Source organism: Bombina bombina, chromosome 7 (assembly GCF_027579735.1).
Source record: "Bombina bombina isolate aBomBom1 chromosome 7, aBomBom1.pri, whole genome shotgun sequence".
In the NCBI taxonomy this organism is placed as follows: domain Eukaryota; kingdom Metazoa; phylum Chordata; class Amphibia; order Anura; family Bombinatoridae; genus Bombina; species Bombina bombina.
Window position 1 is genome coordinate 207,680,296 of NC_069505.1, and position 26,382 is coordinate 207,706,677.

At 39.0% G+C, this 26,382-nt stretch overlaps 1 protein-coding gene across 1 annotated transcript in view; it reads left to right on the forward strand.

The window, feature by feature from the left end:
* The window catches only part of IRAG1 (inositol 1,4,5-triphosphate receptor associated 1), a 306,114-nt gene that overhangs the window by 139,522 nt on the left and 140,210 nt on the right, over positions 1 to 26,382 (forward strand). Inside the window, exon 8 of the mRNA XM_053720588.1 lies at positions 19,288 to 19,366. Coding sequence (XP_053576563.1) covers positions 19,288 to 19,366 — 79 coding nt within the window. The remainder of the gene's footprint in view (positions 1 to 19,287; positions 19,367 to 26,382) is intronic.

Sequence of the window (26,382 nt, forward strand, 5' to 3'; positions counted from 1 at the left end):
AAAAAAAAAAAAAAACAACCTAAGTCTAACCCCCAGGTTGGTACTCATCGTTCCTGAAGTCTGGCGGAGAAGGTCCTGTCCCATGCGGTGAAGTCTTCTTCCAAACGGCGACCTCTTCTTTCTTGTTCCAGGAACAATCCGGCACGGAGCGGAGGACAGAGAGGAAGACCGATGATCGCGGAGCTGAAGACCGGCGACCCTGGAACTGAAGACCAGCTATCCTGGAACTGAAGACCGGCGATACTGGAACTGAAGACCGGGACCCTGGAACTGAAGACCGGCGACCGTGGAGCCATGGAGCGTGGAGGATCCTCTTCATAGGATCGCCACCGTACACTGGATAGTGAATTCAAGGAACGCGATTAAAAATGGCGTCCCTTGAATTCCTATTGGCTGATTTGATTCTTCAAATTCAAATCAGCCAATAGGATAAGAGCTACTGAAATTCTTTTGGCTATTCAAATAATTTTAGTAGCTCTCATCCTATTGGCTGATTTGAATTTGAAGAATCAAATCAGCCAATAGGAATTCAAGGAACGCCATTTTTAATCGCGTCCCTTGAATTCACAATCCAGTGCATGTCGGTGAACGTACAAAGAGGATCCTTCACGCTCCATGGCTCCGCGGTCGTCGGTTTTCAGTTCCAGGGTCGCCAGTCTTCAGTTCCATGGCCGCCGGTCTTCAGCTCCGCGGTCATCGGTCTTCAGCTCCACCCTCTGCTCCACGCCGAATTGTTCTTTGAAGAAGAAAGAAGAGGTCGACGCTTGGAAGAAGACTTCACCGCATGGGACAGGACCTTCTCCGCCGGATTTCAGGAATGGTATCAACCTGGGGGTTAGACCAGTGACCTGTGGTGAGGTCAAAGGCTGGTGAGGCATTGGCTATAACATGCCCGAGAAACACACACACACACATATACAAAGAAACCATTCACTGCTCAGACTATCATTAAAAAAGAAACGGAAAGTTTATTTATCAGCAGGAAACCGGTAAGATAGAAATTGTGAATCCAAAACAACATAGCCAGCCTCAAAATGATTATGTATAGCTGGTTAATAAGTAAAAACCAGCAATATGCATTGCAACAATCACGGCACCTTGCACTGCATGCAGGACAGCTGCACCTGCTGACAGAAGTAGGTTGGCGTTGGTCCGGATGGCCAAACTTACAATTGAGATGCTCCTTTCTCCCTTCACAATCCATATGTGTATATGTGCATCCTGGCTTCCAATTTTGCCGCTCGTTGCCACTCCTGAGTCCTAACTCAGCAGCTGATGTGAGGCTTTTGGAGGGCTAACGGCTTAGACATTGTTAACACCCCCTGGCCCTGTGATGATGATGTCAGGTGCCCGTGGAGCTAATTGGCTCCCCGGGTCAGCCCCAAAGAGGCCGTTAATTGAGCGTCTCAAATGGACATTAATGGGCCGTGCGATGAGCTAGAACCACTGTCCACCAGTGGGTGGTGCAGCTATCGCGGGCCCATAGCCCAAAGTAACAAGCATGATGCACAATAGGGAGGGCAGCAGACTTTCTTGTGCCTCTCCATTGTGCAATATGTATGTGAATTTTTTTTTTTACATTTTCTACTTTTTCTTTTCTTTTAAAGCAATGATAAATAAATATTTATTTTCTACTTTTTCTTTTCTTTTAAAGCAATGATAAATAAATATTTTGTTGGCCTTTTGCTCTGCCTCCCCTGCCTCTAGTGACTGCACATCACTTATTTATTTAGATTAGGGTGGGCACTTTGTAAAAGAGCTAAATGTCCTTTTAAGAAAAATGTGCAAACAAATGCCCTTTTCAGGGCAATGGATAGTTTAGGTTTTTTAGTGTAAGGTTCTTTTATTTTGGGGGGTTTGGTGGGTGTTTTTTTTTTACTGTTTGTGTATTTGTGTATTTTTAATGTAAAAGAGCTGTTTATCTTGGGGCAATGCCCTGCAAAAAGCCCTTTTAAGGGCTACTGGTAGTTTAGCATTAGATTAGGGGTTGTTTTTATTTTGGGGGGCTTTTTATTTTCATAGGGATTAGGTATAATTTTTTAAAATTTGATAGTTTTGTTTTTTATTTTCTGTAATCTTAGATTTTTTTATGTTATGTAATTGTAGCTTAAAGGGACAGTCAAGACTGTCCCTTTAATTTATACTTAGTTTATTTTTTTAAAGTAGTGTTAGATTTTTTTATTTTAATAGTTAGTAACTTTAGTATTTTGTAATTTAAGTTCATTTAGGGGGTATTAGGTTAGGGGGTGTTAGGTTAGGGGGCTTAGTAATTGAATTATTTGCGTTGTGGGCTTTGGCGGTTTAGGGGTTAATACTTTGATAGGTTTATTGCATTGTGGGCTTTGGAGGTTTAGGGGTTAGTATTTTAATAGGTAGTTTGCGTTGTTGGCTTTGGCGATTTAGGGGTTAATAGTTTTATTAGGTAGTTTGCGATGTTGGGGTTGGCGGATTTAGGGGTTAATACTTACTTTAATAGGTTTATCGGGGTGTGGGTTTGATGGCGGATTTAGGGGTTAATACTTTAGTTAGTACTTGTGCTGTGGGTTTGATTGCGGATATAGGGGTTAATAGTTTTATTAGGTAGTTTGCGATGTTGGGGTTGGCGGATTTAGGGGTTAATATTTTAATAGGTTTATTAGGGTGTGGGTTTGATGGCGGATTTAGGGGTTAATACTTTAGTTAGTACTTGTGCTGTGGATTTGATGGCCGATATAGGGGTTAATAGTTTAAATAGGCATATTGCGTTGTGGGGGGGGGTTGTCAGTGTTTGGGGTTAATACTTTTATTAGTTCCGATGTGGGTTTGATGGCGTATATAGGGATTTTACGTGTCGGGCTTATTTTTGGGAGGCGTGTTAGACTTTTACGGAGATTTGATTATTTTTTTTTACTTTTCTTAGGCGCCGGCAGTTTCTAAAGTGCCGTAAGTCACTGGCAACTCCAGAAATTCGTATTTACGCTCATTTCTGGACATCGCTAGTTTATGAACTGCCTGCGCCGTATATGTAATAGCCCGATGTGCGAAGGTAAAATTTCGGGCGGCGTGGGTTGCAACGCTTGGCTGAAGCCTGTGCCGTATATGTAATCTCGCCCCTAGATTCGCCCCTAGATACAGGAGACCTAACAGATATTTGATCAAATACATTTGTGCAGTATTTTCTTTAAGGTTGATTCTTGTAGCATACAGAATTCCCCTGAATAAACTAAAGGGTCTATCAACACATGACAAAACTTTATGCATGTAAACAGGAGAGCAGACATACATGGACCCACTGCCACTTAAAACATTTGAGCAGTAGCAAAAAAATGTAGGGGAGACTAATTTGATCTATAATTGCAGTGGTGATATCAATGGCAGGTCACAGAATATTACAATATACAACTGTCCTTGCCAACTGTCCCATTTTTTTCTGGAAGAGGCCTGTTTTTGACCTCCTATCCAGTTGCATAATTTTCCTAGGAATCTGCTTGATTTGAGTTTGACATGAATGATGACAGGCTGTGATTGAAGACACTGATTTGTTGTGAATCATATATTTGGCAGGAGTTTTGAACGGGGATAGAATGTACCTGCAAGGGCTGGAGCCCCTGTTTTTTTTAAAATCTGGTTTTAAGGAAAACAAAATAAATAATTGGTCATTCAAATATGCTCTATTATTTGCATGCAAAATAGGAAATGTGTGTGCCCCATGTATTATTGAGTAGGTCATTTAGGAAATTACATTTGGACTTGTTACAACTATGCATTTCAGAGAACAGTATTCTCTGTTTTTTAAGAACATAAGATACTCAGCATTGGCAGTTACCGTCATATCCATGACGTGCAAACAGGAACAGGCTGATTAATTGGTTTGTCAGATAATGTGCGCACTGTTTAGGAATAAAACAACTAAAGTTGATCTCAGGAGAGGATTCTTTGTCTGATGTGTTTCCTTCCTAAATAGATATCAACAGTCCTAGTTTGATCAGTTGTCTGTAATTGCACAATACTGACTCAGTGCTCTGGAATCTAACGGCTAGATTTAGAGTTTGGCGGCCAAAGGGGTGCGTTAGCTACGCGTGCTTTTTTTCCCCCGCACCTTTTAAATACTGCTGGTATTTAGAGTTCACAGAATGGCTGGGTTTTCAGTGCGTTAGGCTCCAAAAAGGGAGCGTAGAGCATAATTTAACGCCACTGCAACTCTAAATACCAGCGGTGCTTACGGACGCGGCCAGCTTCAAAAACGTGCTCGTGCACGATTCCCCCATAGAAAACAATGCAGCCCCATTGTATTCTATGGGGAAACACTTCCTAAGTCTGCACCTAACACCCTAACATGAACCCCGAGTCTAAACACCCCTAACCTTACACTTATTAACCCCTAATCTGCCGCCCCCGCTATCGCTGACACCTGCATATTTTTTTTAACCCCTAATCTGCCGCTCCGTAAACCGCCGCTACCTACATTATCCCTGTGTACCCCTAATCTGCTGCCCCTAACACCGCCGACCCCTATATTATATTTATTAACCCCTAATCTGCCCCCCACAACATCGCCTCCACCTGCCTACACTTATTAACCCCTAATCTGCTGAGCGGACCGCTCCGCTACTATAATAAAGTTATTAACCCCTAATCCGCCTCACTCCCGCCTCAATAACCCTATAATAAATAGTATTAACCCCTAATCTGCCCTCCCTAACATCGCCGACACCTAACTTCAATTATTAACCCCTAATCTGCCGACCGAATCTCGCCGCTACTGTAATAAATGGATTAACCCCTAAAGCTAAGTCTAACCCTAACACTAACACCCCCCTAAGTTAAATATAATTTTTATCTAACAAAATAAATTAACTCTTATTAAATAAATTATTCCTATTTAAAGCTAAATACTTATCTGTAAAATAAACCCTAATATAGCTACAATATAAATAATAATTATATTGTAGCTATTTTAGGATTAATATTTATTTTACAGGCAACTTTGTATTTATTTTAACCAGGTACAATAGCTATTAAATAGTTCATAACTATTTAATAGCTAAAATAGTTAAAATAATTACAAAATTACCTGTAAAATAAATCCTATCCTAAGTTACAATTAAACCTAACACTACACGATCAATACATTTATTAAATAAAATACCTACAATTATCTACAATTAAACCTAACACTACACTATCAATAAATGTATTAAATAAAATACCTACAATTATCTACAATTAAACCTAACACTACACTATCAATAAATTAATTAAATACAATACCTACAAATAAATACAATGAAATAAACTAACTAAAGTACAAAAAATAAAAAAGAACTAAGTTACAAAAAATAAAAAAATATTTACAAACATTAGAAAAATATTACAACAATGTTAAACTTATTACACCTACTCTAAGCCCCCTAATAAAATAACAAAGCCCCCAAAATAAAAAAAATGCCCTACCCTATTCTAAATTAAAAAAGTTCAAAGCTCTTTTACCTTACCAGCCCTGAAAAGGGCCCTTTGCGGGGCATGCCCCAAATAATTCAGCTCTTTTGCCTGGAAAAAAACATACACAATACCCCCCCCCCCCAACATTACAACCCACCACCCACATACCCCTAATCTAACCCAAACCCCCGTTAAATAAACCTAACACTAAGCCCCTCTGTCCAGAAGAGGGTCCGGAATTAAGATTGAGCTCGCATTCGATTGGCTGATCGGAACAGCCAATAGAATGCAAGCTCAATCTGATTGGCTGATTGGATCAGCCAATCGGATTGAACTTGAATCTGATTGGCTGATTCCATCAGCCAATCAGAATATTCCTACCTTAATTCCGATTGGCTGATAGAATCCTATCAGCCAATCGGAATTCGAGGGACGCCATCTTGGATGACGTCATTTAAAGGAACCGTCATTCGGCGAGTAGGCGTCGGTTGAAGAGGATGTTCCGCGTCGGCTTGGAAGAAGATGGCTCCGCTCCGCTCCAGAAGAAAGAAGATTGAAGATGCGGCTTGATAGAAGACTTCATCCCGATGATGGACTTCCGACTTCAGCCCGATGATGGATTTCTTCAGCCGCCGCTTGGATCCAGACTTCAGCCCGTGGATGGACGTCACTCTTCAGCCCCCCACTTGGGCTTGGATCAAGACTTCGGACCCTCTTCTGGACAGATCGGGACCCGGTGAGGTGAAGACAAGGTAGGGAGATCTTCAGGGGCTTAGTGTTAGGTTTATTTAAGGGGGGTTTGGGTTAGATTAGGGGTATGTGGGTGGTGGGTTGTAATGTTGGGGGGGTATTATATGTGTTTTTTTCCAGGCAAAAGAGCTGAATTCTTTGGGGCATGCCCCGCAAAGGGCCCTTTTCAGGGCTGGTAAGGTAAAAGAGCTTTGAACTTTTTTAATTTAGAATAGGGTAGGGCATTTTTTTTATTTTGGGGGGCTTTGTTATTTTATTAGGGGGCTTAGAGTAGGTGTAATTAGTTTAAAATTGTTGTAATATTTTTATAATGTTTGTAAATATTTTTTTATTTTTTGTAACTTAGTTCTTTTTTATTTTTTGTACTTTAGTTAGTTTATTTCATTGTATTTATTTGTAGGTATTGTATTTAATTAATTTATTGATAGCGTAGTGTTAGGTTTAATTGTAGATAATTGTAGGTATTTTATTTAATTAATTTATTGATAGTGTAGTGTTAGGTTTAATTGTAACTTAGGTTAGGATTTATTTTACAGGTAATTTTGTAATTATTTTAACTAGGTAACTATTAAATAGTTCTTAACTATTTAATAGCTATTGTACCTGATTAAAATAAATACAAAGTTGCCTGTAAAATAAATATTAATCCTAAAATAGCTACAATATAATTATAATTTATATTGTAGCTATATTAGGGTTTATTTTACAGGTAAGTATATAGTTTTAAATAGGAATAATTTATTTAATAAGAGTTAATTTATTTCGTTAGAATAAAATTATATTTAACTTAGGGGGGTGTTAGGGTTAGGGTTAGAATTAGCTTTAGGGGTTAAAAAATTTATTAGAGTAGCGGTGAGCTCAGATCGGCAGATTAGGGGTTAATACTTGAAGTTAGGTGTCGGCGATGTTAAGGAGGGCAGATTAGGGGTTAATACTATTTATTATAGGGTTATTGAGGCGGGAGTGAGGCGGATTAGGGGTTAATAACTTTATTATAGTAGCGGTGCGGTCCGCTCGGCAGATTAGGGGTTAATAAGTGTAGGCAGGTGGAGGTGACGGTGAGGGGGGCAGATTAGGGGTTAATAAATATAATATAGGGGTTGGCGGTGTTAGGGGCAGCAGATTAAGGGTTCATAGGGATAACGTAGGTGGCAGCAGCGTGCGGTCGGCAGATTAGGGGTTAAAAAATTTTAATAGAGTGGCGGCGATGTGGGGGGACCTCGGTTTAGGGGTACATAGGTAGTTTATGGGTGTTAGTGTACTTTAGAGCACAGTAGTTAAGAGCTTTATAAACCGGCGTTAGACCAGAAAGCTCTTAACTACTGACTTTTTTCTGCGGCTGGAGTTTTGTCGTTAGATTTCTAACGCTCACTTCAGCCCAGACTCTAAATACCGGCGTTAGAAAGATCCCATTGAAAAGATAGGATACGATATGTAAGGGGATCTGCGGTATGGAAAAGTTGCGGCTGGAAAGTGAGCATTAGACCCTTTAATGACTGGCTCCAAATACCAGAGGGCGGTAAAAACCAGCGTTAGGAGCCCCTAACGCTGGTTTTGATGGCTACCGCCCAACTCTAGATCTAGGCCTAAGATAATATATATTACAGGTAACATGCAACATTATAGTGCTTTAAAATGATTTACATAGTAACACAGTAACAGTAGATGAGGTTGAAAGAAGATAGAATTCCATCAGGTTCAATGTATACAGAGATTATCTGATTAATACTGAAGAAGCTGACAACTAAACTTATTTTAACAATTAGAAAGCTGACCCATTTAACACAAGCAATCATATCCCTGGATTCTGGTTTTATCCAGAATTGTATTGAAACCATTTTTAAAGGGACACTGAAGCCAAATTGTTTCCTTTCATGATTCAGATAGAGCAGCAATTTTAAGCAACTTTCTAATTTACTCCTATTATCAATTTGTATTTGTTCTCTTGGTATCTTTATTTGAAAAAGCAGGAATATAAACTTACGAGACGGCCCATCTTTGGCTCAGCACCTGGGTAGCACTTGCTCATTGGTGGCTAAATGTAACCACAAATCAGCAAGCTCTATCCATGGTGCTGACCTAAAAATCGGTCGGCTCCTATGCTTACTTTCTTGCTTTTTCAAAAACCAAGAGAACAGGAGACTAGGAGGCCTATTTATTAAAGGTCTGTTGGACCTGATCCGACAGTGCGGATCAGGTCCGACAGACCTCGCTGAATGCGGAGAGCAATATGCTCTCCGTATTCAGCATTACACCAGCAGCTCTTGTGAGCTGCTGGTGCAACCCCGCCCCCCACAGATTCGTGGCCAATCGGCCGCCAGCAGGGAGGTGTCAATCAACCCGATCGTACTTGATCAGATTGAATTGTGGTGATCTCTGTCCGCCTGCTCAGAGCAGGTGGACAGGGTTATGGAGAAGAGGTCTTTAGACCACTGCTTCATATTTGCTGTTTCTGGTGAGCCTGCAGGCTCGCCAGAAACACTGGCCCTCAAGCCATTTGGAGCTTGATAAATAGGCCTCTAGGAGTAAATTAGAAAGTTGCTTAAAATTGAATGATCTATCTGAATCATGAAAGAAAAAAAAATTGGGTTTAGTGTCCCTTTAAATCTAAGGTATTTGCAGTCACCAACTCTTAGGCACTGCTGTTACAGTGAAAAAAAAGTTTATGTTGCTGGAGATTATGGTGCCGATTTATCATTTGTGGGACGGACATGATCCACTGTAGCAGACATCACTGAATGCTGGCAGCATACGCTGTCGGCATTCAACATTGCACAAGCAGTTCTGGTGAACTGCTTGTGCAATGCCGGCCCACGCAGATTCACGGACAATCAGCCGCTAGCAGGGGTGTCAATCAACCCAATCGTATTCGATCGGGTGGATTGATGTTCGCAGCCTCAGAGGAGGCGGGCAAGTTAATGAGCAGCAATCTTAAAACAGCTGCTTCTTAACTCCTGTTTCCGGCGAGCCTGAGGTCTTGTGCGGAAACAGCTGCATCAAGCTCAGAGTCGGCCGCTTAATCTCCTTTCCTACAGCCTTAAATTGTGACCTCTTGTCACAAGCAACTGCCTTGATATTAACAGCGCTAAACCCCCACTCTGTATATGGACCTTGAATATATTTATATATGAAGTAATCATATCGCCTCTAAAGCCCCTTTTTTATAGAGCAAACAGACACAATTTGACTAACTTCTCCTTGGTGGACCCCACTAATTACTTTTGTCCAATCTGAGTATGATCCAGTTACTATACCGTAATTGCTCCCTGCATTGTATCCAGTTATTTATCCATAGGTTAACATTTCCATCTATTCCCAGTCCCTTTGTACAATGATAAAGTAAAATATTATTTTGTGATTTACCAGAGAGTAAATATCAAAAATGATTGCCTAAACTTGCTTTCAGGCAAATAAATGCCATATTTAAAGGGGCATGAAAGTCTGGTAATAAATAGGAGATACAAACCAATACAACTGAACATATCTCTTATCTATCACCAGGACTGGGCTGACATCATTGCTAACTACAGACGTTCTACAGTACAGCAACATAACAGAGCTTCAAAACTGTGACTATGGGGCCTATTTATCAAAGTGTCAACCGAAAATACACTGGAATTCCGCATCGTAATTGTTGCGAGATTGATCCGACCTAGTTATCAAAGCCTCAAGATCGGAAAAAGTTGAAATTTGTGACGTAACATACGATTCCGCGATCTGAATCCGACGCAGATCGATGCTTACATTATTACAGATGTTCCGAATACACATTCGGCTCTATTTGAGACTTTGCCCCTATTTATCACACATTTAACAGGTACACTCGCGGCTATTCCGACACAGCATACCTGGTTTTCAATCCGCCACCCTTGAGGCCACGGATGCCATAGAAATCAATGTCTTTAAGAACTGTAAGTGGATCGTCGGGTGTTAGTGTTTTTTTAAGGGTTTTTTGGGTGGGTTTTATTTTTAGATTAGGGTCTGGGCAGTAAAATAGCTAAATGCCCTTTTAAGGGCAATGCCCATACAAATGCCCTTTTCAGGGCAATAGGTAGCTTAGGTTATTTTAGATAGTTTTTTTATTTGGGGGGGTTGGTTGGGTGGTGGGTTTTACTGTTGGGGGGTGTTTGTATATTTTTTGCCAGGTAAAAGAGCTGTTATCTTTGGGGCAATGTCCCACAAAGGCCCTTTTAAGGGCCATTGGTAGTTTATTGTAGGCTAGGGTTTTTTATTTTGGGGGGGGCTTTTTTATTTTGATAGGGCTATTAGATTAGGTGTACATTTTTTTAATTTTTGACAATTTGGTTTGTTATTTTTCGCAATTTTGTGTTTGTTTGTTTTTCTTAGTTTTTCTTTTTTTTGTAATTTTGGACTTTGTAAGAATGTTTAATTGTATATTTAAATACTTTTAGTAATGTTAGGTTGTTTTTTAATATGTAATTTAGTTTATTTAATTGGTAGTTTAATTTATTGTAGTATAATAGTTAGGGTAGGTTAATTAATAGTTTAAAATTAGTTTATTTTAATTCTACAGGTAAGTTTTAATTTATTTGAAGATAGGGATGTTGTAATTTTAATTTAAAGTTAAGGGGTTGTTAGGTTTAGGGGTTAATAGCTTAATTTAGTTTTTTGCGATGTGGGGGGCTGACGGTTTAGGAGTTAATAGGTTTAGTTAGTGGTGGTGATGTGGGAGGCCAGAGGTTTAGGGGTTAATAAGTTAATTTAGTGGCGGCAGTGTCAGGGGAGTGGTGGGATAGGGGTTAATAACTTTATTTAAGTTGCGGCGATGTCGGGGAGTGGCAGGATAAGGGTTAAACATTTTAGTAAAGTGGCAGTGTTTAGTGAAATGGTATAAATAAAGTTGGGAAAAAGCCGAATAGACACAAGATGACTGCTAGTTAACAACAGTCCGATGCTCATCGCCCCATACTTGGTGCGCGTGTTTTTGACTGCTTTTTTATAAATAAGGAGATGTTTGGCAATGTTAGGCGAGCGTATTGATGCCGGTGAATGCTACATAGTTGACACTTTGATAAATATCCCCCAATACCTCAATAAGTGGCTTTTACAGCCAGTAAAATACACAAAGCACCAAATTTACACTCTGTAATTTTACTCTTTTTTCTGTCAAGAATGTACACAGTTCACTGGTTTATCCCTGTTTATAAAATTACAGATCAGTAATTTCCTTGTCTGTACCACACAGATTATTCATTAAAACACACAGATTGTATTCCCCTAATCCCTTTTTTTCTTCCATGATTCAGAGCATATCATTTTTTATAACTTTCCAATTTACTTCTTTTATCTAAATTTAAAATAATGTTATAAACGGATATTAACACTGGTGGCTGCTGGCTGGCACAGAGCAATGAACCAGAGTATATGCTGTGTGACACTGGCCTGATAGAAAATGAAAAAAAATTACACTAGAAAAATAATTAAATTTTTGGGTTAGTTAAATTTAAACTAATGTTGTTAGGGAGATATCAGTGGTGGCAGTAGTCACAGCATATGCTGTGAGCCTTAAACACACAGCTGAAAGCCAGGCAAATGCTAATAAAAAAAAAACGAAAAAAAAAAAAAAAAAACGGCAGGAAATATAGCCCTAAAAAGGGCTTTTTGGGGTGCTGTGCTTGCAGCAGAGATGAGTGGAGTCCTTCTGGACTGTAAATACACTAGCCTAGCTATGTTTTTCCTATTAATGTCAGGAGCAAAAACACAACACGTCCTCTCATTAAGAAAGCAAGGTCGTTATGAGTCTAAAATGGCGGATTCCGAGTAGCTGGGAGGGTCTGTGAGGGAGTGTCTGATGTTGATTGGCTCTAATGTGTCAGGCGGCTGTGACATAAAGGGTCAAAGTTTCCACAATGATGACACATAGGGGCGGATCGAACATCGCCATGTGTTCGCCCACAAACGCGAACGCGAACAAGCTATGTTCGCTGTGAACCGTTCGCGGGCGAACAGTTCGGGACATCACTACTGGGAGTTAGCTGAACACATTGGGTGACCCAATGAGAAGAGGCATATTAGCAGCTAGCTCCCAGTAGTGCTTTGCTGCTCCTGAACCTACGTAGGTATGCTTTTCAACAGTGGATACCAAGAAAATGAAGCAAATTTCATAATAGAAGTAAAAAGGAAGGTTGTTTAAAATCCCATGCTTTATCTGAATCGTGAAGTAAACATTTGAGTCATGTCCCTTCAAAATCTATGGGTATTTTGGTAGAAAAAACTTTAGATATATTTGTTAAAGGGTTGTGCTCATCCCTTTTGTTGACTGGAAAATATTTTCTCAGACAATGCAAGGACATATCTGCGTATCAGGAAACAATCTTTAGCGTAATTTAGAATCCTTTTGATCATATAATTTAAAAACCTGTTCATCTGGTCCTCTCCTATATGAAAGCAGCTGACATCTCGCATACCACCTGGTCAGATCACTCACTAGTCTCCTGTAGGATAGCCTGGCCCTCAGCCCCTCTTAAAACTTTTCAGTGGAGAATAGACGAGTCATTACTAAAAGGGAAAAAACTGGTAAAAACTTTTGCTAAACTCATTAAATCTTATTTTTCTTTAAATGACACCCCCGATGTCCATGTCACAACCTTATGGGAGGCCCACAAAAGCACAATTAGAGGTGAACTTATTAAAACTAAGGCATATATAACAAAGAGAAGAAGGGAGGAACTTACCTCAATAGCCAAAGAAATAACTGATCTGGATTGTTTACACAAACAATCTCCAGATAGTGCACCAATTCTAGAAAAGCTTGCCTCTAAGAGAGACGAATTAAATCGAATGCTCCAGATGAACACTCAAAGACAATTACTGTCCTTTCAGCAAATGTTCTACCAAGAGGGAAATAAATCTGGCAAGTGGTTAGCGAGAGCTTTAAAAAAAAGACAGCAACGCACTTATATACACTCGGTCAAGAGTGAATCAGGTAGGCATGTAGAATATACTCACAAAATAGCTGAAGAATTTAAGGCTTTTTATCATAAACTTTATAATCTATTCCCAAATAGGAACACCCAGACCCACCTTTATCAATGCCAACAGTATTTAAACCAAGTACAAGTTCCCATTTAAGTGCTGAACAAAAAGAGATCCTAGATCAACCCTTCAACATTAAGGAAGTGTTAGAAGCCATAAACACCCTAAAACCAAATAAGGCGCCAGGTCCAGATGGATTCTCTGGCCTTTATTATAAAACTTTTCCAAAATACCTTGCTCCATATTTAACCTCTTTGTTTAACTATATTGCGGAAGGCTCTACTTTTCCAGACACCATGCTACAGGCATTCGTTACAGTACTAGAAAAACCAGGCAAGGTCCCAGATAAGCCAGCCAATTTTAGACCAATTTTTTTGCTTAATACTGATTTGAAATTATATGCCAAAATTTTAGCTTCTCGAATAAATAAATTTCTCCCACAGTTAATCCACCAGGACCAGGCTGGTTTTGTACCTGCTAGGGAGGCGAAGGACAACACTGTGAAAGTTCTTAACCTTATAGACTATGTTTCTATGACAGAAACCCCGGCTTTATTTCTATCCACTGACGCCAAGAAGGCATTTGACAGACTTGACTGGACTTTCCTACAGACGACTCTTAGATGGTACAACTTCCCCATTCAGTTCATACAAAAAATAATGGCCTTGTATACTAATCTAACTGCACAGATTAGGGTCAATGGGACTTTGTCTGAGGCTTTCGAAATAACAAATGGGTCTAGGCAGGGATGCCCCCTCTCCCCTTTACTATTTACTTTATCCCTAGAACCTCTTGCAATCAAGATTAGAGCAAATCACCACATTCAGGGTATTTAGATAGGGCCTAGACATCATAAACTAGCTATTTACGCGGATTATTTATTACTGACGCTTACTGATCCTCTTAAGTCTATTACACATGTCATGGCAGAACTTACCTCTTTCGGAAGGGTATCTAATTTTTCAGTTAATATATCAAAATCAGAATTCTTGCCAGTTAAGGTACCACAGCTGATATTAGAAGACATTAGGGTACATTGTCCTCTCAAAGTGCAATCCAAATATCTTAAATACTTAGGTACTTATCTAACCCCAGATAGGCAATCCACGTGTAAACATAATTATGAGAAGTTAATCAATGAATTCCAATCTTAGACTTCCTCTTGTTTATTAAAAAATATCTCCTGGTTAGGCAAGATTCAGGCAGCGAAAATGGTGTTGTTACCCAAAACACTATATATTCTTCAAACTGTACCCGTTCAACATATTTCCAGAGAGATAGACATTTTACAAAAAATGATTACATTTGGCGACGCAGACCACCGCGTATCAATAAAAGCATGATATATAAACCAACAGCCCAAGGGGGTCTGGGTGTTCCTCACCTTAGTTCATATAACATGGCTACATCTCTTCAAAGAGTCCTGGATTGGTGTGGATACGAGGGAGATAAGTCTAAAGGGTGGGTGAAAATAGAAACCTAGGCAATAAGTGCAGGAATCCTCTAGATCTGAAAAACCCAACAGTATCCCAATCATATATTACTAATGAAACGTGGAAGGACTGGCTGTTTGTTCTTAAGTCATATCGAAAAATCTCTACTAAATACTCCCCACTCATGAATTTATTATTAAAATAGACTCCTCATTTGCATCCTTGATCCAGATCCATACATTATTAGACAAAAATAAACAAAAGACAAAACAGCAAATTGATTCAATGTCTCTCCCCTTTTTCACTTCATGGTTTAATTATCACCAGGCCAGACATTTCATTCTTTCACACAGATAAAAAGCCGATCTTATCCGTCCCCTCACACAGTTTTAGCAGGCCTGCTTGAACGGCTCGAAGTCCCTTAAATCGGTTTCAACACTATATAAATTAGTGCTGGAAAATAGATTTGCCAAACTGCCATCTTATACGGTAGGTTGGGACAAGAAAATGTCCTCAAACACACCACAGAAAGGAATGACTTACCAGATTTAGAAGACTAGCGCAGTCTGCTCACTCCTCAGGAGCAAAAGAAACAAACATTAAAATGTGCATGAGCTGGTATTTGACTCCAGCAAAAATTTAAGCATATATTTAAAAAAAGTTCGGGAACATGTTGGAGAGGATGTGACCAGGTGGGAAATATGAAACATATCTGGTGGGATTGTGCACCTATCAAAGATTTTTGGTTTGAGATCTTTAAGGATATCAACCTAGTGTTATCTACACAACTAAGCCCAAACCCAGAGCTGATCCTACTCCAAAAAGATCCCCAGATTGCGTGTAAGATACGTAGACAACTATTTCAAATCATGATAAACGCAGCAAAACAAAGGATCCCTAGATACTGGAAGTCCACTAAAATACCCATTTTCAGTGAGTGGAGAAGACTAGTTAATTCCGATCTTATATTAGAAAGATTCCACTACCTCCAAATAGTCAACTTAGACTTCTTTGATGACATGCTTTTTCTTTGGGAGTCCTTTACATTCAGGCTCAATCAAGTTAGAGATTCTTAAGAACCGTTTAAATATATCATACAAAAACTTTAGTTCTTCTTGAACATTACTTCCTGCACAGTCGATTATAGGTTTGGTGGTAAACTCAATTTTTGCTTGGTTACACAAGGTTTACTTATTCATTTTTGTGATTTTGTTACTGTTTTATTTTTTCTGTATTGATCATTCCATGGAGTTATGTGTATGTATTTATTTCATTAGCACTGTGGAGTTAAGTGCCAAACTGCTGTTATCAATGTTAAAGACTGTTTTATCTCTGAATCGCAATCCTGTATTCAAGAGAATTGGCAACTAAAATTCAGCGAACTTTAAGATCTTCCCATTATGAAGGTTTGCCAGAGACTTTAGCACAAATGAAAGGAATGTATACCACAAGGACTGTCATTTTGAGTGCTTAGGGTCTTTGTAACTCTCAGTATCAACTGCATGTCTATTATCAGTTCTTGGACTATTGTATTTGTGCCTTTATACAGTTTTTGTTATGCAAAATTTAAATAAATTTAAATAAAAAACAAATATATTTAAAAAATAATAATATAAAAACCTGTAATACATCACTAATTGCTCTTTATTAGCTTACAATGACATACCAATAAGACATTTTCCTATTACGAAGTAATAAATAATGGGTTATATGGCGTCTTATTTGAAAGAGGATAATATCCATTTTCAAATGAGGAGTCTCATATCCCTCTAAGTTGCAAGAGGGTGAGTTATAGGGGCCGATTTATCAAAGGCCGAATGACCCTTGATGCCCCTGTTTTCTCACGAGCCTGAAGGCTCGCTGGAAACAGTTATAAAGCAGCGGTCTTAAGACCACTGCTCCTTAACTGGTCCGCCTGCTCTGAGCGGCTGACAGCAATTAACCCAATCAGATACGATCAGGTTGATTGACACCCCCTGCTAGCGGCCCCATAGACTCTTTTTCAAAGGATTAGACTTCAGATATATGTTCATACTAACATGGGCATCTATATGGTAAATAGATAAAGTAAATAGGAAGGGCGCTAAAAAGCGGAGTAGATATATCCCAAAAAATATCAGAACAATGACTGTTATAACATACTTTGTATCAAGGTAAATATGCAATTCCTATGTCGTTACTTATTATCCGATATGCACAAATCATGTGTGAAAAAACATTTTTCAAGATGAAAAAGCCCCATAAGCGGGTGAAACGCGTCAATACGATTGAGGACTGCGTGGCAGTACTTTTACAGCCGTTTGCTTAGTTTGGTCAAACTGCAAAGAACAAGAAGAATTCTTGCAAAGGATACGCTCTCACTACACAATTAAAAGTGTTGGCACCGGTACCTGCGTACTTTGTACTAAACAGCAGGATTCGCCGATATAGAGCAGTCACTGACAGCAGACCTATCCTGCAGCCGTTGGTGTATGACGTCATGAGATACCGCTGCTGGTAAGGAGAGGCAAACACCGGAGCTGACACGCTGACCAAGAGATTCCTCTAAAACCATAAGGTACACCGCTAACTTAGCCACTGGCTATAGCTTGGAATATGGGTGAGTACCTGACTATTACAGAGTTCTCTTTCTTGTGGGCCACTAACTTTCGCCTAATAAGGTACAGCCCAGGAGATCTACAGACAATATCACGTAACTTATCTGCAATTTATGGTGGATATTTAAATTGTTTATTGGGAGACGTCCCAGGACTAAATTACTAGTAGACCATTGGTCTTTAGACTTTTTCAGATACCTGACATAACAAGAATGTGACAAATTAATGTCTATACATTTTATATGTTTTAAAGATTTTTAACATTTCAATTAAATTCTGTGGGTTTTTTGGAATATATCTACTCCGCTTTTTAGCGCCCTTCCTATTTTCTTTAATTATTTATCTTATTCACATTTCCTTAGTTCCTTAGGAAGAAATTTGTTTGGGAGGGGCAGAGAGTAAGGAGTATAGCGCAACACTTATACTTTTTTAAATACTAACTAACATCTATATGGTATAAGTAACATCTTGCAGATAACCTGAACCTTTTGTATGTATATATATATATATATATATATATATATATATATATATATATATATACACATATTAGCAAGAAATAAGCACTCACTGGTTTTGTAAAACAAATAGTATATTTAACTAGCGTGACGTTTCGATGTATTCACCCCTTCCTCAGTCTTGGAGGTGTGGCCCAGTCACCGAAGGGAGAAGATCATGCTCTGCTTCAGTATGTCACAGTACATGTTGGCATTCATGGATCCCTCAATGAACTGTAGCTCCCCAGTGCCGGCAGCACTCATGCAGGCCCAAACCATGACACTCCCACCACCATGCTTGACTGTAAGCAAGACACACTTGTCTTTGTACTCCTCACCTGGTTGCCACCACACACGCTTGACACCATCTGAACCAAATAAGTTTATCTTGGTCTCATCGGACCACAGGACATGGTTCCAGTAATCCATATCCTTAGTCTACTTGTCTTCAGCAAACTGTTTGCAGGCTTTATTGTGCATCATCTTTAGAAGAGGCTTCCTTCTGGGACGACAGCCATGCAGACCAATTTGATGCAGTTTGCGGCAACCTCTGCAGCAATGCTGGCAGCACTCATAAGTCTATTTCCCAAATACAACCTCTGGATAGGACGCTGAGCATGTGTACTCAACTTCTTTGGTTGACCATGGAAAGGCCTGTTCTGAGTGGAACCTGTCCTTTGAAACCGCTGTATGGTCTTGCCCACTGTGATGCAGCTCAGTTTCAGGGTCTTGGAAATCTTCTTATAGCCTAGGCCATCTTTATGTAGAGCAACAATTCTTTTTTTTAGATCCTCAGAGAGTTCTTTGCCATGAGGTGCCATGTTGAACTTCCAGTGACCAGTATGAGAGAGTGTGAAAGCGATAACACCAAATTTAACACACCTGCTCCCCATTCCCACCTGAAACCTTGTAACAATAATGAGTCACATGACTCTAGGGATCGAAAATGGCTAATTGGGCCCAATTTGGACATTTCCACTTAGGGGTGTACTCACTTTTGTTGCCAACGGTTTAGACATTAATGGCTGTGTGTTGAGTTATTTTGAGGGGACAACAAATTTACACTGTTATACAGACTGTACACTAACTACTTTACATTGTAGCAAAGTTTCATCTCTTCAGTGTTGTCACATGAAAAGATATAATAAAATATTTACAAAAATGTGAGAGGTGTACTTACTTTTGTGAGATACTGTATATATATATATATATATATATATTATAATTTAGAGATGTGCATTCTGCAGTTTCATTCACTGATGAATGTGGAAGTAGGAGACTATGTTCGGTATTCAGCTTTTTTCGGAACCGAATATCTTCTTGTGTACGATATGGTCAAATCCAGATCTTAGTGTGTTTCTCTTGCACAAGAGGATATTCGGTTCCAAAAAGAGACAAATACTGAAAATAGCCTCCTACTTCCGCATTCGGCAGTGAATGAAACTGCCGAATATACATCTCTATCATAAATATTAATCTGCTGTTAAAAAAATAGATATTTGTTAAACTACGAAATGGCAGCTAAAAATAGTAAATACAATGACATTTAATCCATGATAAAATATGGTAAGAATGTATTTTGTCCCTATGCAGGAAAACAAGCTTCTGAGAAGCCAGCAACTTACTGGACAAAAACTTCCAGATCTTAGTGAGGCAGCGGAACAAGAAAGAGGTATAGTATGTTAGTTTTATACACACCAGGGTGGTTAAATTATTAATAATTAAAGGAGACATACAAATGAAAAAATGACATGCTGTAAGTCATTGAACACCCGCCATGACCCAAATGAAAGTGTTTCATCCACAGAGCATTCCTGGTCCCAAACAGAATGTACTGGTCACCCAATCATCAGCACTCTCCAACAAAGGGTTAAAGTGAAACAAATAAAGGGGACTTTCATTCATGAAGTATAAGATACTTCATGTAGAAAGCTCCTTTATTTGGTAAATCCGGCTTGGCGCTCATGGGAGCCGGATTTACCGCACAGCTATTGGCTAAGAGGTGAAAACGTCACCTCTTAGCCAAATTTTTTTTTTTGCCGTGGGCTGCTGTTCAAGGTAAAAATGGCGATCTACTGAATCAAATAAAGGAGCTTTCTACATGAAGTATCTTATACTTCATGAATGAAAGTCCCCTTTATTTGTTTCAATAGTAAATCCTAGCGTTTGTAAAATGCTAGGATTTACTTTTACTTTAAACATATACGTACTACTTGGGAGCCACAGAGCACTGCTGATCCTGAGAGGAAACTTCTGTTAACCTAATCAGCTTTGCTAGTTATACAGCTCAGCTGTGAGCCTATCGCTCCTGATTGAGTAACGCTGCGGTGCCGGATCAGTAGTTTAACTATGTGTTTAACCCCTTTGAACAGCAAAGGGTATTTTCCCTCATCTTTTTACTCACCAAAACGTAATCTGAGACTTGAGCTAATGAATGTCCTTAATTTAACCCATTGCCATGCCAAAACACTGGGATACTTTCTCATGCTTTAGATATTACGTATACCACTTTCTTTTCATACAGGTGGTGAGAGTCCACAATTCTTTACTCATGGAAATTACTTCTCTAGCGCTAGGAGGCAAAGATTTCCAAACCACAAGATTCCAATAAAACCCCTCCAACCTCACACATACCTTAGTTTTTTACTTTGCCTTTGTTGGAAGTGGTTGAAGAATGAAGATGCAGTGCTGTCAGAGAGATGTATTTGGGGTATGGTTTATGATACAATGGTTTCTCCTCATGGAAAATCCTTCATAGTTCCTGTGTAAATTCGGTCACAGGGACATGTCTTCTGCCTCCCTTTACAGATCTACATTATAATCCTATTTCCATTACCTCTGCTTCGTTTTTAAGCCATTCCAACCAATTAGAAGAGTTGCCATTAGTAAAACTACTTCATTACATATAGACTATAACAAGAAAATTCAGTTAAACACATGAAAATGTATAAGAAAGATGCTTTTAATATGGCTATTGACAGTTTTTTCACAAACATTCAGGGAAACAAATGATTTGCCACCAAAGCAAAAATTAGGATGATTTCCTTCCTAATGTATGTGAATTTATTGCTTTAGATATAGCCAACAATATTAATTAATGGTGAATACAATTATTGAGTTTTTTTGTTTTTCATATATTAGTTGTGTACAATATTAATAGTTTAAAAAATGTGGTTTAAACTATATTTTTACTTATTTATTTTTGTAACAAGGTTTATTTATACCATTTATTGAAGTGATATGAGCATGCTCCAAAAATCTAACCGCTAGATTTAGAGTTTTGTCGGTAAAGACCTGCAGTGCTAACAAGCCTTTTTTTTCCAGCGCACCCTTAAGACAACGCTGGTATTATGAGTTGTCTGAATGGCTGCGTTAGCCTCAGAAAAGTGAGCGTTGAGCCAAATTTAGCTCCACTTCAACCCTCAATGCCAGCGTTGCTTACGGTAGCGGTAAGCTGGAAAAACGTGCTTGTGCACGATTTCCCCATAGGAAACAATGAGGCTGAGCTGGCTGAAAAAAACCCCAACACCTGCAAAAAAGCAGCGTTCAGCTCCTAAAGCAGCCCCATTGTTTCCTATGGGGAAAAAGTTTCTAAGTCTACACCTAACACCCTAACATGAACCCCGAGTCTAAACACCCCTAACCTTACACTTATTAACCCCGCCCTAATCTGCTGTCCCCGCTATCGCTGACACCTGCATTATACTATTAACCCCTAATCTGCCGATCCGGACACCGCCGCAACCTACATTATCCCTATGAACCCCTAATCTGCTGTCTCTAACATCGCCGACACCTATATTATATTTATTATTATAGTTCACTTGTCTACATTTACAGTATAGGGAGACGTCCCTTTTTATTTTGTATTCACATTGTATTTTATTAAATATATATGGTTATTTTTATATTGGTGTTGTGATACTTTTAGCCTTTACGGGCGCACTTCTCTATCTTTAAGCTTAGCTTAAAAATTTGTATGTATGGTTCCTTGACACATAACAGGAATTGTGTCTTTAGATAAGTGTTTAGTACCCTCTCCTAGCGCATCTAATCTTTTAATTGTAATTTATATTTATTAACCCCTAATCGCCGTCACTATAATAAATGTATTAACCCCTAAACCGCCGCACTCCTGCCTCGCAAACACTATAATAAATTGTATTAATCCCTAATCTGCCCTCCCTAACATCGCCGCCACCTACCTACAATTATTAACCCCTAATCTCCCGCCCCCAACATCGCCGCTACTATAATAAAGTTATTAACCCCTAAACCTAAGTCTAACCCTAACCCTAACACCCCCTTAAGTTAAATATAATTTAAATAAAACAAACTAAAATTACTATCATTAAATAAATTAATCCTATTTAAAACTAAATAGTTACCTATAAAATAAACCCTAATATAGCTGCAATATAACTAATAGTTACATTGTAGCTATTTTAGGATTAATATTTATTTTACAGGCAACTTTGTATTTATTTTAACTACGTACAATAGCTATTAAATAGTTAATAACTATTTAATAGCTACCTAGTTAAAATAATTACAAAATTCCCTGTAAAATAAATCCTAACCTAAATTACAAATACACCTAACACTACACTATCAATAAATTAATTAAATAAATTAACTACAATGATCTAAACTAAAATACAATTAAATAAACTAAACTATATTACAAAAAAAAAAACACTAAATTACAAAAAATAAACAAATATTACAAGAAGTTTCATCTAATTACACCTAATCTAAGCCCCCTAATAAAATAAAAAGCCCCCCAAAATAAAAAAACTTCCCTACCCTAAACTAAATTACAAAGTAATCAGCTCTTTTACCAGCCCTTAAAAGGGCTTTTTGCGGGGCATTGCCCCAAAGTAATCAGCTCTTTTACCTGTAAAAAATACAACCCCCCCCCAAAATTACAACCCACTACCCACACACCCCTACCCTAAAACCCACCCGATCCCTCCTTAAAAAAAACCTAACACTACCCCCCTGAAGATCACCCTACCTTGAGCCGTCTTCAGCCAGCCGGCAACCGATGGGACAGAAGAGGACATCCGGACAGGCAGAAGTCTTCATCCTATCCGGGCAGAAGAGGACATCCGGACTGGCAGACATCTTCATCCAAGCAGCATCTTCAATCTTCATCCTTCCGGAGCGGAGCGAAACCATCTTCTATCCAGCCGACGCGGAGCCATCCTCTTCTTCCGACGGACTAACGACGAATGAAGGTTCCTTTAAATGACGTCATCCAAGATGGCGTCCCTCGAATTCCGATTGGCTGATAGGATTCTATCAGCCAATCGGAATTAAGGTAGGAAAAATCTGATTGGTTGATTTAATCAGCCAATCGGATGGAAGTTCAATCCGATTGGCTGATTGGATCAGCCAATAGAATGCGAGGTCAATTCTATTGGCTCATCCAATCAGCCAATCGGATTGAACTTCAATCCAATTGGCTGATTAAATCAACCAATCAGATTTTTCCTACCTTAATTCCGATTGGCTGATAGAATCCTATTAGCCAATCGGAATTCGAGGGACGCCATCTTGGATGACGTCATTTAAATGAACCTTCATTCGTAGTTAGTCCGTCGGAAGAAGAGGATGGCTCCGCGTCGGCTGGATAGAAGATGGCTCCGCTCCGGAAGGATGAAGATAGAAGATGCCGCCTGGATGAAGATGTCTGCCGGTCCGGATGTCCTCTTCTGCCCGGATAGGATGAAGACTTCTGCCGGTCCGGATGTCCTAATCTGCCCCATCGGTTACCGGCTGGCTGAAGACGACTCAAGGTAGGGTGATCTTCAGGGGGGTAGTGTTATATTTTTTTAAGGGGGGGATCGGGTGGGTTGTAATGTTGGGGGGTCTTGTATTTTTTTTTACAGGTAAAAGAGCTGATTACTTTGGGGCAATGCCCCACAAAAAGCCCTTTTAAGGGCTGGTAAAAGAGCTGATTACTTTGTGATTTAGTTTAGGGTAGGGAATTTTATTATTTTGGGGGGCTTTTTTATTTTATTAGGGGCTTAGATTAGGTGTAATTAGATTAAAATTCTTGTAATATTTTTTTATTTTTTGTAATTTAGTGTTTGTTTTTTGTATTATAGTTTAGTTTATTTAATTGTATTTTAGTTTAGATAATTGTAGTTAATTTATTTGATTAATTTATTGATAGTGTAGTGTTAGGTGTATTTGTAACTTAGGTTAGGATTTATTTTACAGGTAATTTTGTAATTATTTTAACTAGGTAGCTATTAAATAGTTATTAACTATTTAATAGCTATTGTACCTAGTTCAAATAAATACAAAGTTGCCTGTAAAATAAATATTAATCCTAAAATAGCTACAATGTAACTATTAGTTATATTGTAGCTATCTTATGGTTTATTTTATAGGTAAGTATTTAGTTTTAAATAGGAATAATTTATTTAATCATAGTACATTTATTTCGTTTTATTTAAATTATATTTAAGTTAGGGGGTTGTTAGGGTTAGGGTTAGACTTAGGTTTAGGGGTTAATAACTTTATTATAGTAGTGACGACGTTGGGGGCGGCAGATTAGGGGTTAATAATTGTAGGTAGGTGGCGGCGACGTTGGGGGGGCAGATTAGGGGTTAATACAATTTATTATAGTGTTTGCGAGGCGGGAGTGCGGCTGTTTAGGGGTTAATACATTTATTATAGTGACGGCGATGTCCGGTCGGCAGATTAGGGGTTAATAAGTGTAGGTAGGTGGCGGCGAGGTTGGAGGGGGAAGATTAGGGGGTATAAATATAATATAGGTGTCGGCGATGTTAGGGGCAGCAGATTAGGGGTTCATAGGGATAATGTAGGTGGCGGCGATGTCCGGTCGGAAGATTAGGGGTTAGAAAAATGTATTATAGGGTTTGCGATGTGGGGGGCCTCGGTTTAGGGGTTCATAGGTAGTTTATGGGTGTTAGTGTACTTTGTAGCACTGTAGCTAAGAGCTTTATATAAAACTCTTAACTACTGACTTTTTTTTGTGGTTGGAGTCCTGGCGGTAGAGGCTGTACCGCTCACTTCTTCCAAGACTCGTAATACCAGCATTAGGCAAATCCCATAGAAAAGATAGGATACACAATTGACGTAAGGGGATTTGCGGTAGCCTCGAGTCGCGGAAAAAAAGTGAGCGGTAGACCCTTTCCTGCTTGACTCTAAATACCAGTGGGCGTTAAAAAGCAGCGTTAGGACCCCTTAACGCTGTTTTTTAAGGCTGACGCAGAACTCTAAATCTAGGCGTAACATTGAAACAAGACAGAAAGGTTTTTTAATAGATCAAATCCAAAAATGATGCAAAAAAACAGCTTGAAAAGTGTTTTCTGAGAAACGAGAATGATTTTGTTGAATTCTGAGGTTGTCGCAATGGAAAGCCATTGGAACATCACACAATAAAACAGCTACTATAATTTATATTGATCATGCAGATGAAGAAACAATTTTCATTGTTCAATCATAGAATACTATAAAAAGGTGAATTAAAAATGTATTTATTTATTTTCTTTCTATTGTAACAATTCAAGGTATACAAAAACAATTACAAATTATTAAAAACCAAGAAAATAAAATTTGTACGGCTTAAAATTCAATTAATTAGCATATTATTGAGAAAGAAAAAAAATGTAAAGGAAACAGAGAGTAGTTTATTTGCCAGTTATCTTCTGAAAAAGAAAATGTTAGAAGTTCCACTGCAGTATAGTCAGTAAACATAATTGTCATTTATCTGTCACTTCTTATTAATCAGTATTTTTTTTATTTATTTTTTTATTGAAATTTTCAATTAAAATGAACAAACTTTGTATAAGTCTTACAAGTATTTACGTCAACATACGAGATACAGAGTGTTAGGAACAAACACATTGTGTAAATCTAAAATCATTATCTAGCTTTGGAACTTATGCGCATACAGTGAGATTCTCTAAAACTGTAAATTTCCTGTATCACGAAGCATGAATTCTCCATATGTGCTTTGACATAACATAAATCCTGATTATCTATAATGTAAGTGCAGGGCCCTAGATCAGCCTGGAACATCTTAAGGGTTAAGGTTGCAGGGAGGAGGAATGTGTGTGGAGCTATGGGTTAGATTGCAACAATGTTGCAGATCTAAGGGAGGGGTCTCTACTCACAGATAAGAAGGGGATTCTGGGAGTTTGAGGCCCTCTTTCTTTTCAGAAATATCTGGAATCTTCACCCACCCACCCAGCCCCCTTTTTCCCGCGGCAATTAGCTAGTAGTAATTAATTAGGAGATTTAGGGTTTCCCTGGGGCCAGACAGGGTTAGTCAACCTATCGTCTTTGGGTAAGGCCAGGGCATTTAATAATTTTCAGCTCCCCCCAGTTTCGTCTTGGTGCTCGTCTGGATGGGCTGAGGGTCCCGTAAGGTTTGAGCATTGTTACACCCTAAAGGCGGACAGTAGCAACCCAGGCGGCAGATAGAAAGCGGGGAGGAGTGACGGCCATTGCAGGGGGTGTGACGTACCCAGGCGCGTACTTGGGGAAAGCTGGGTTGCGGAGGGCCAAACAGCTCGAGTATGTAACCTATCTGGTACCGCGTTGTAGCCGGGCTCCGCTTTGTCTCCGTTTGCCTGGGGGCTGCTTCCTGCTTCATATGGGTTATCTAGGTTTAGGCATTGCCGCTCAACTGTTTAATTAAAGTTAAAA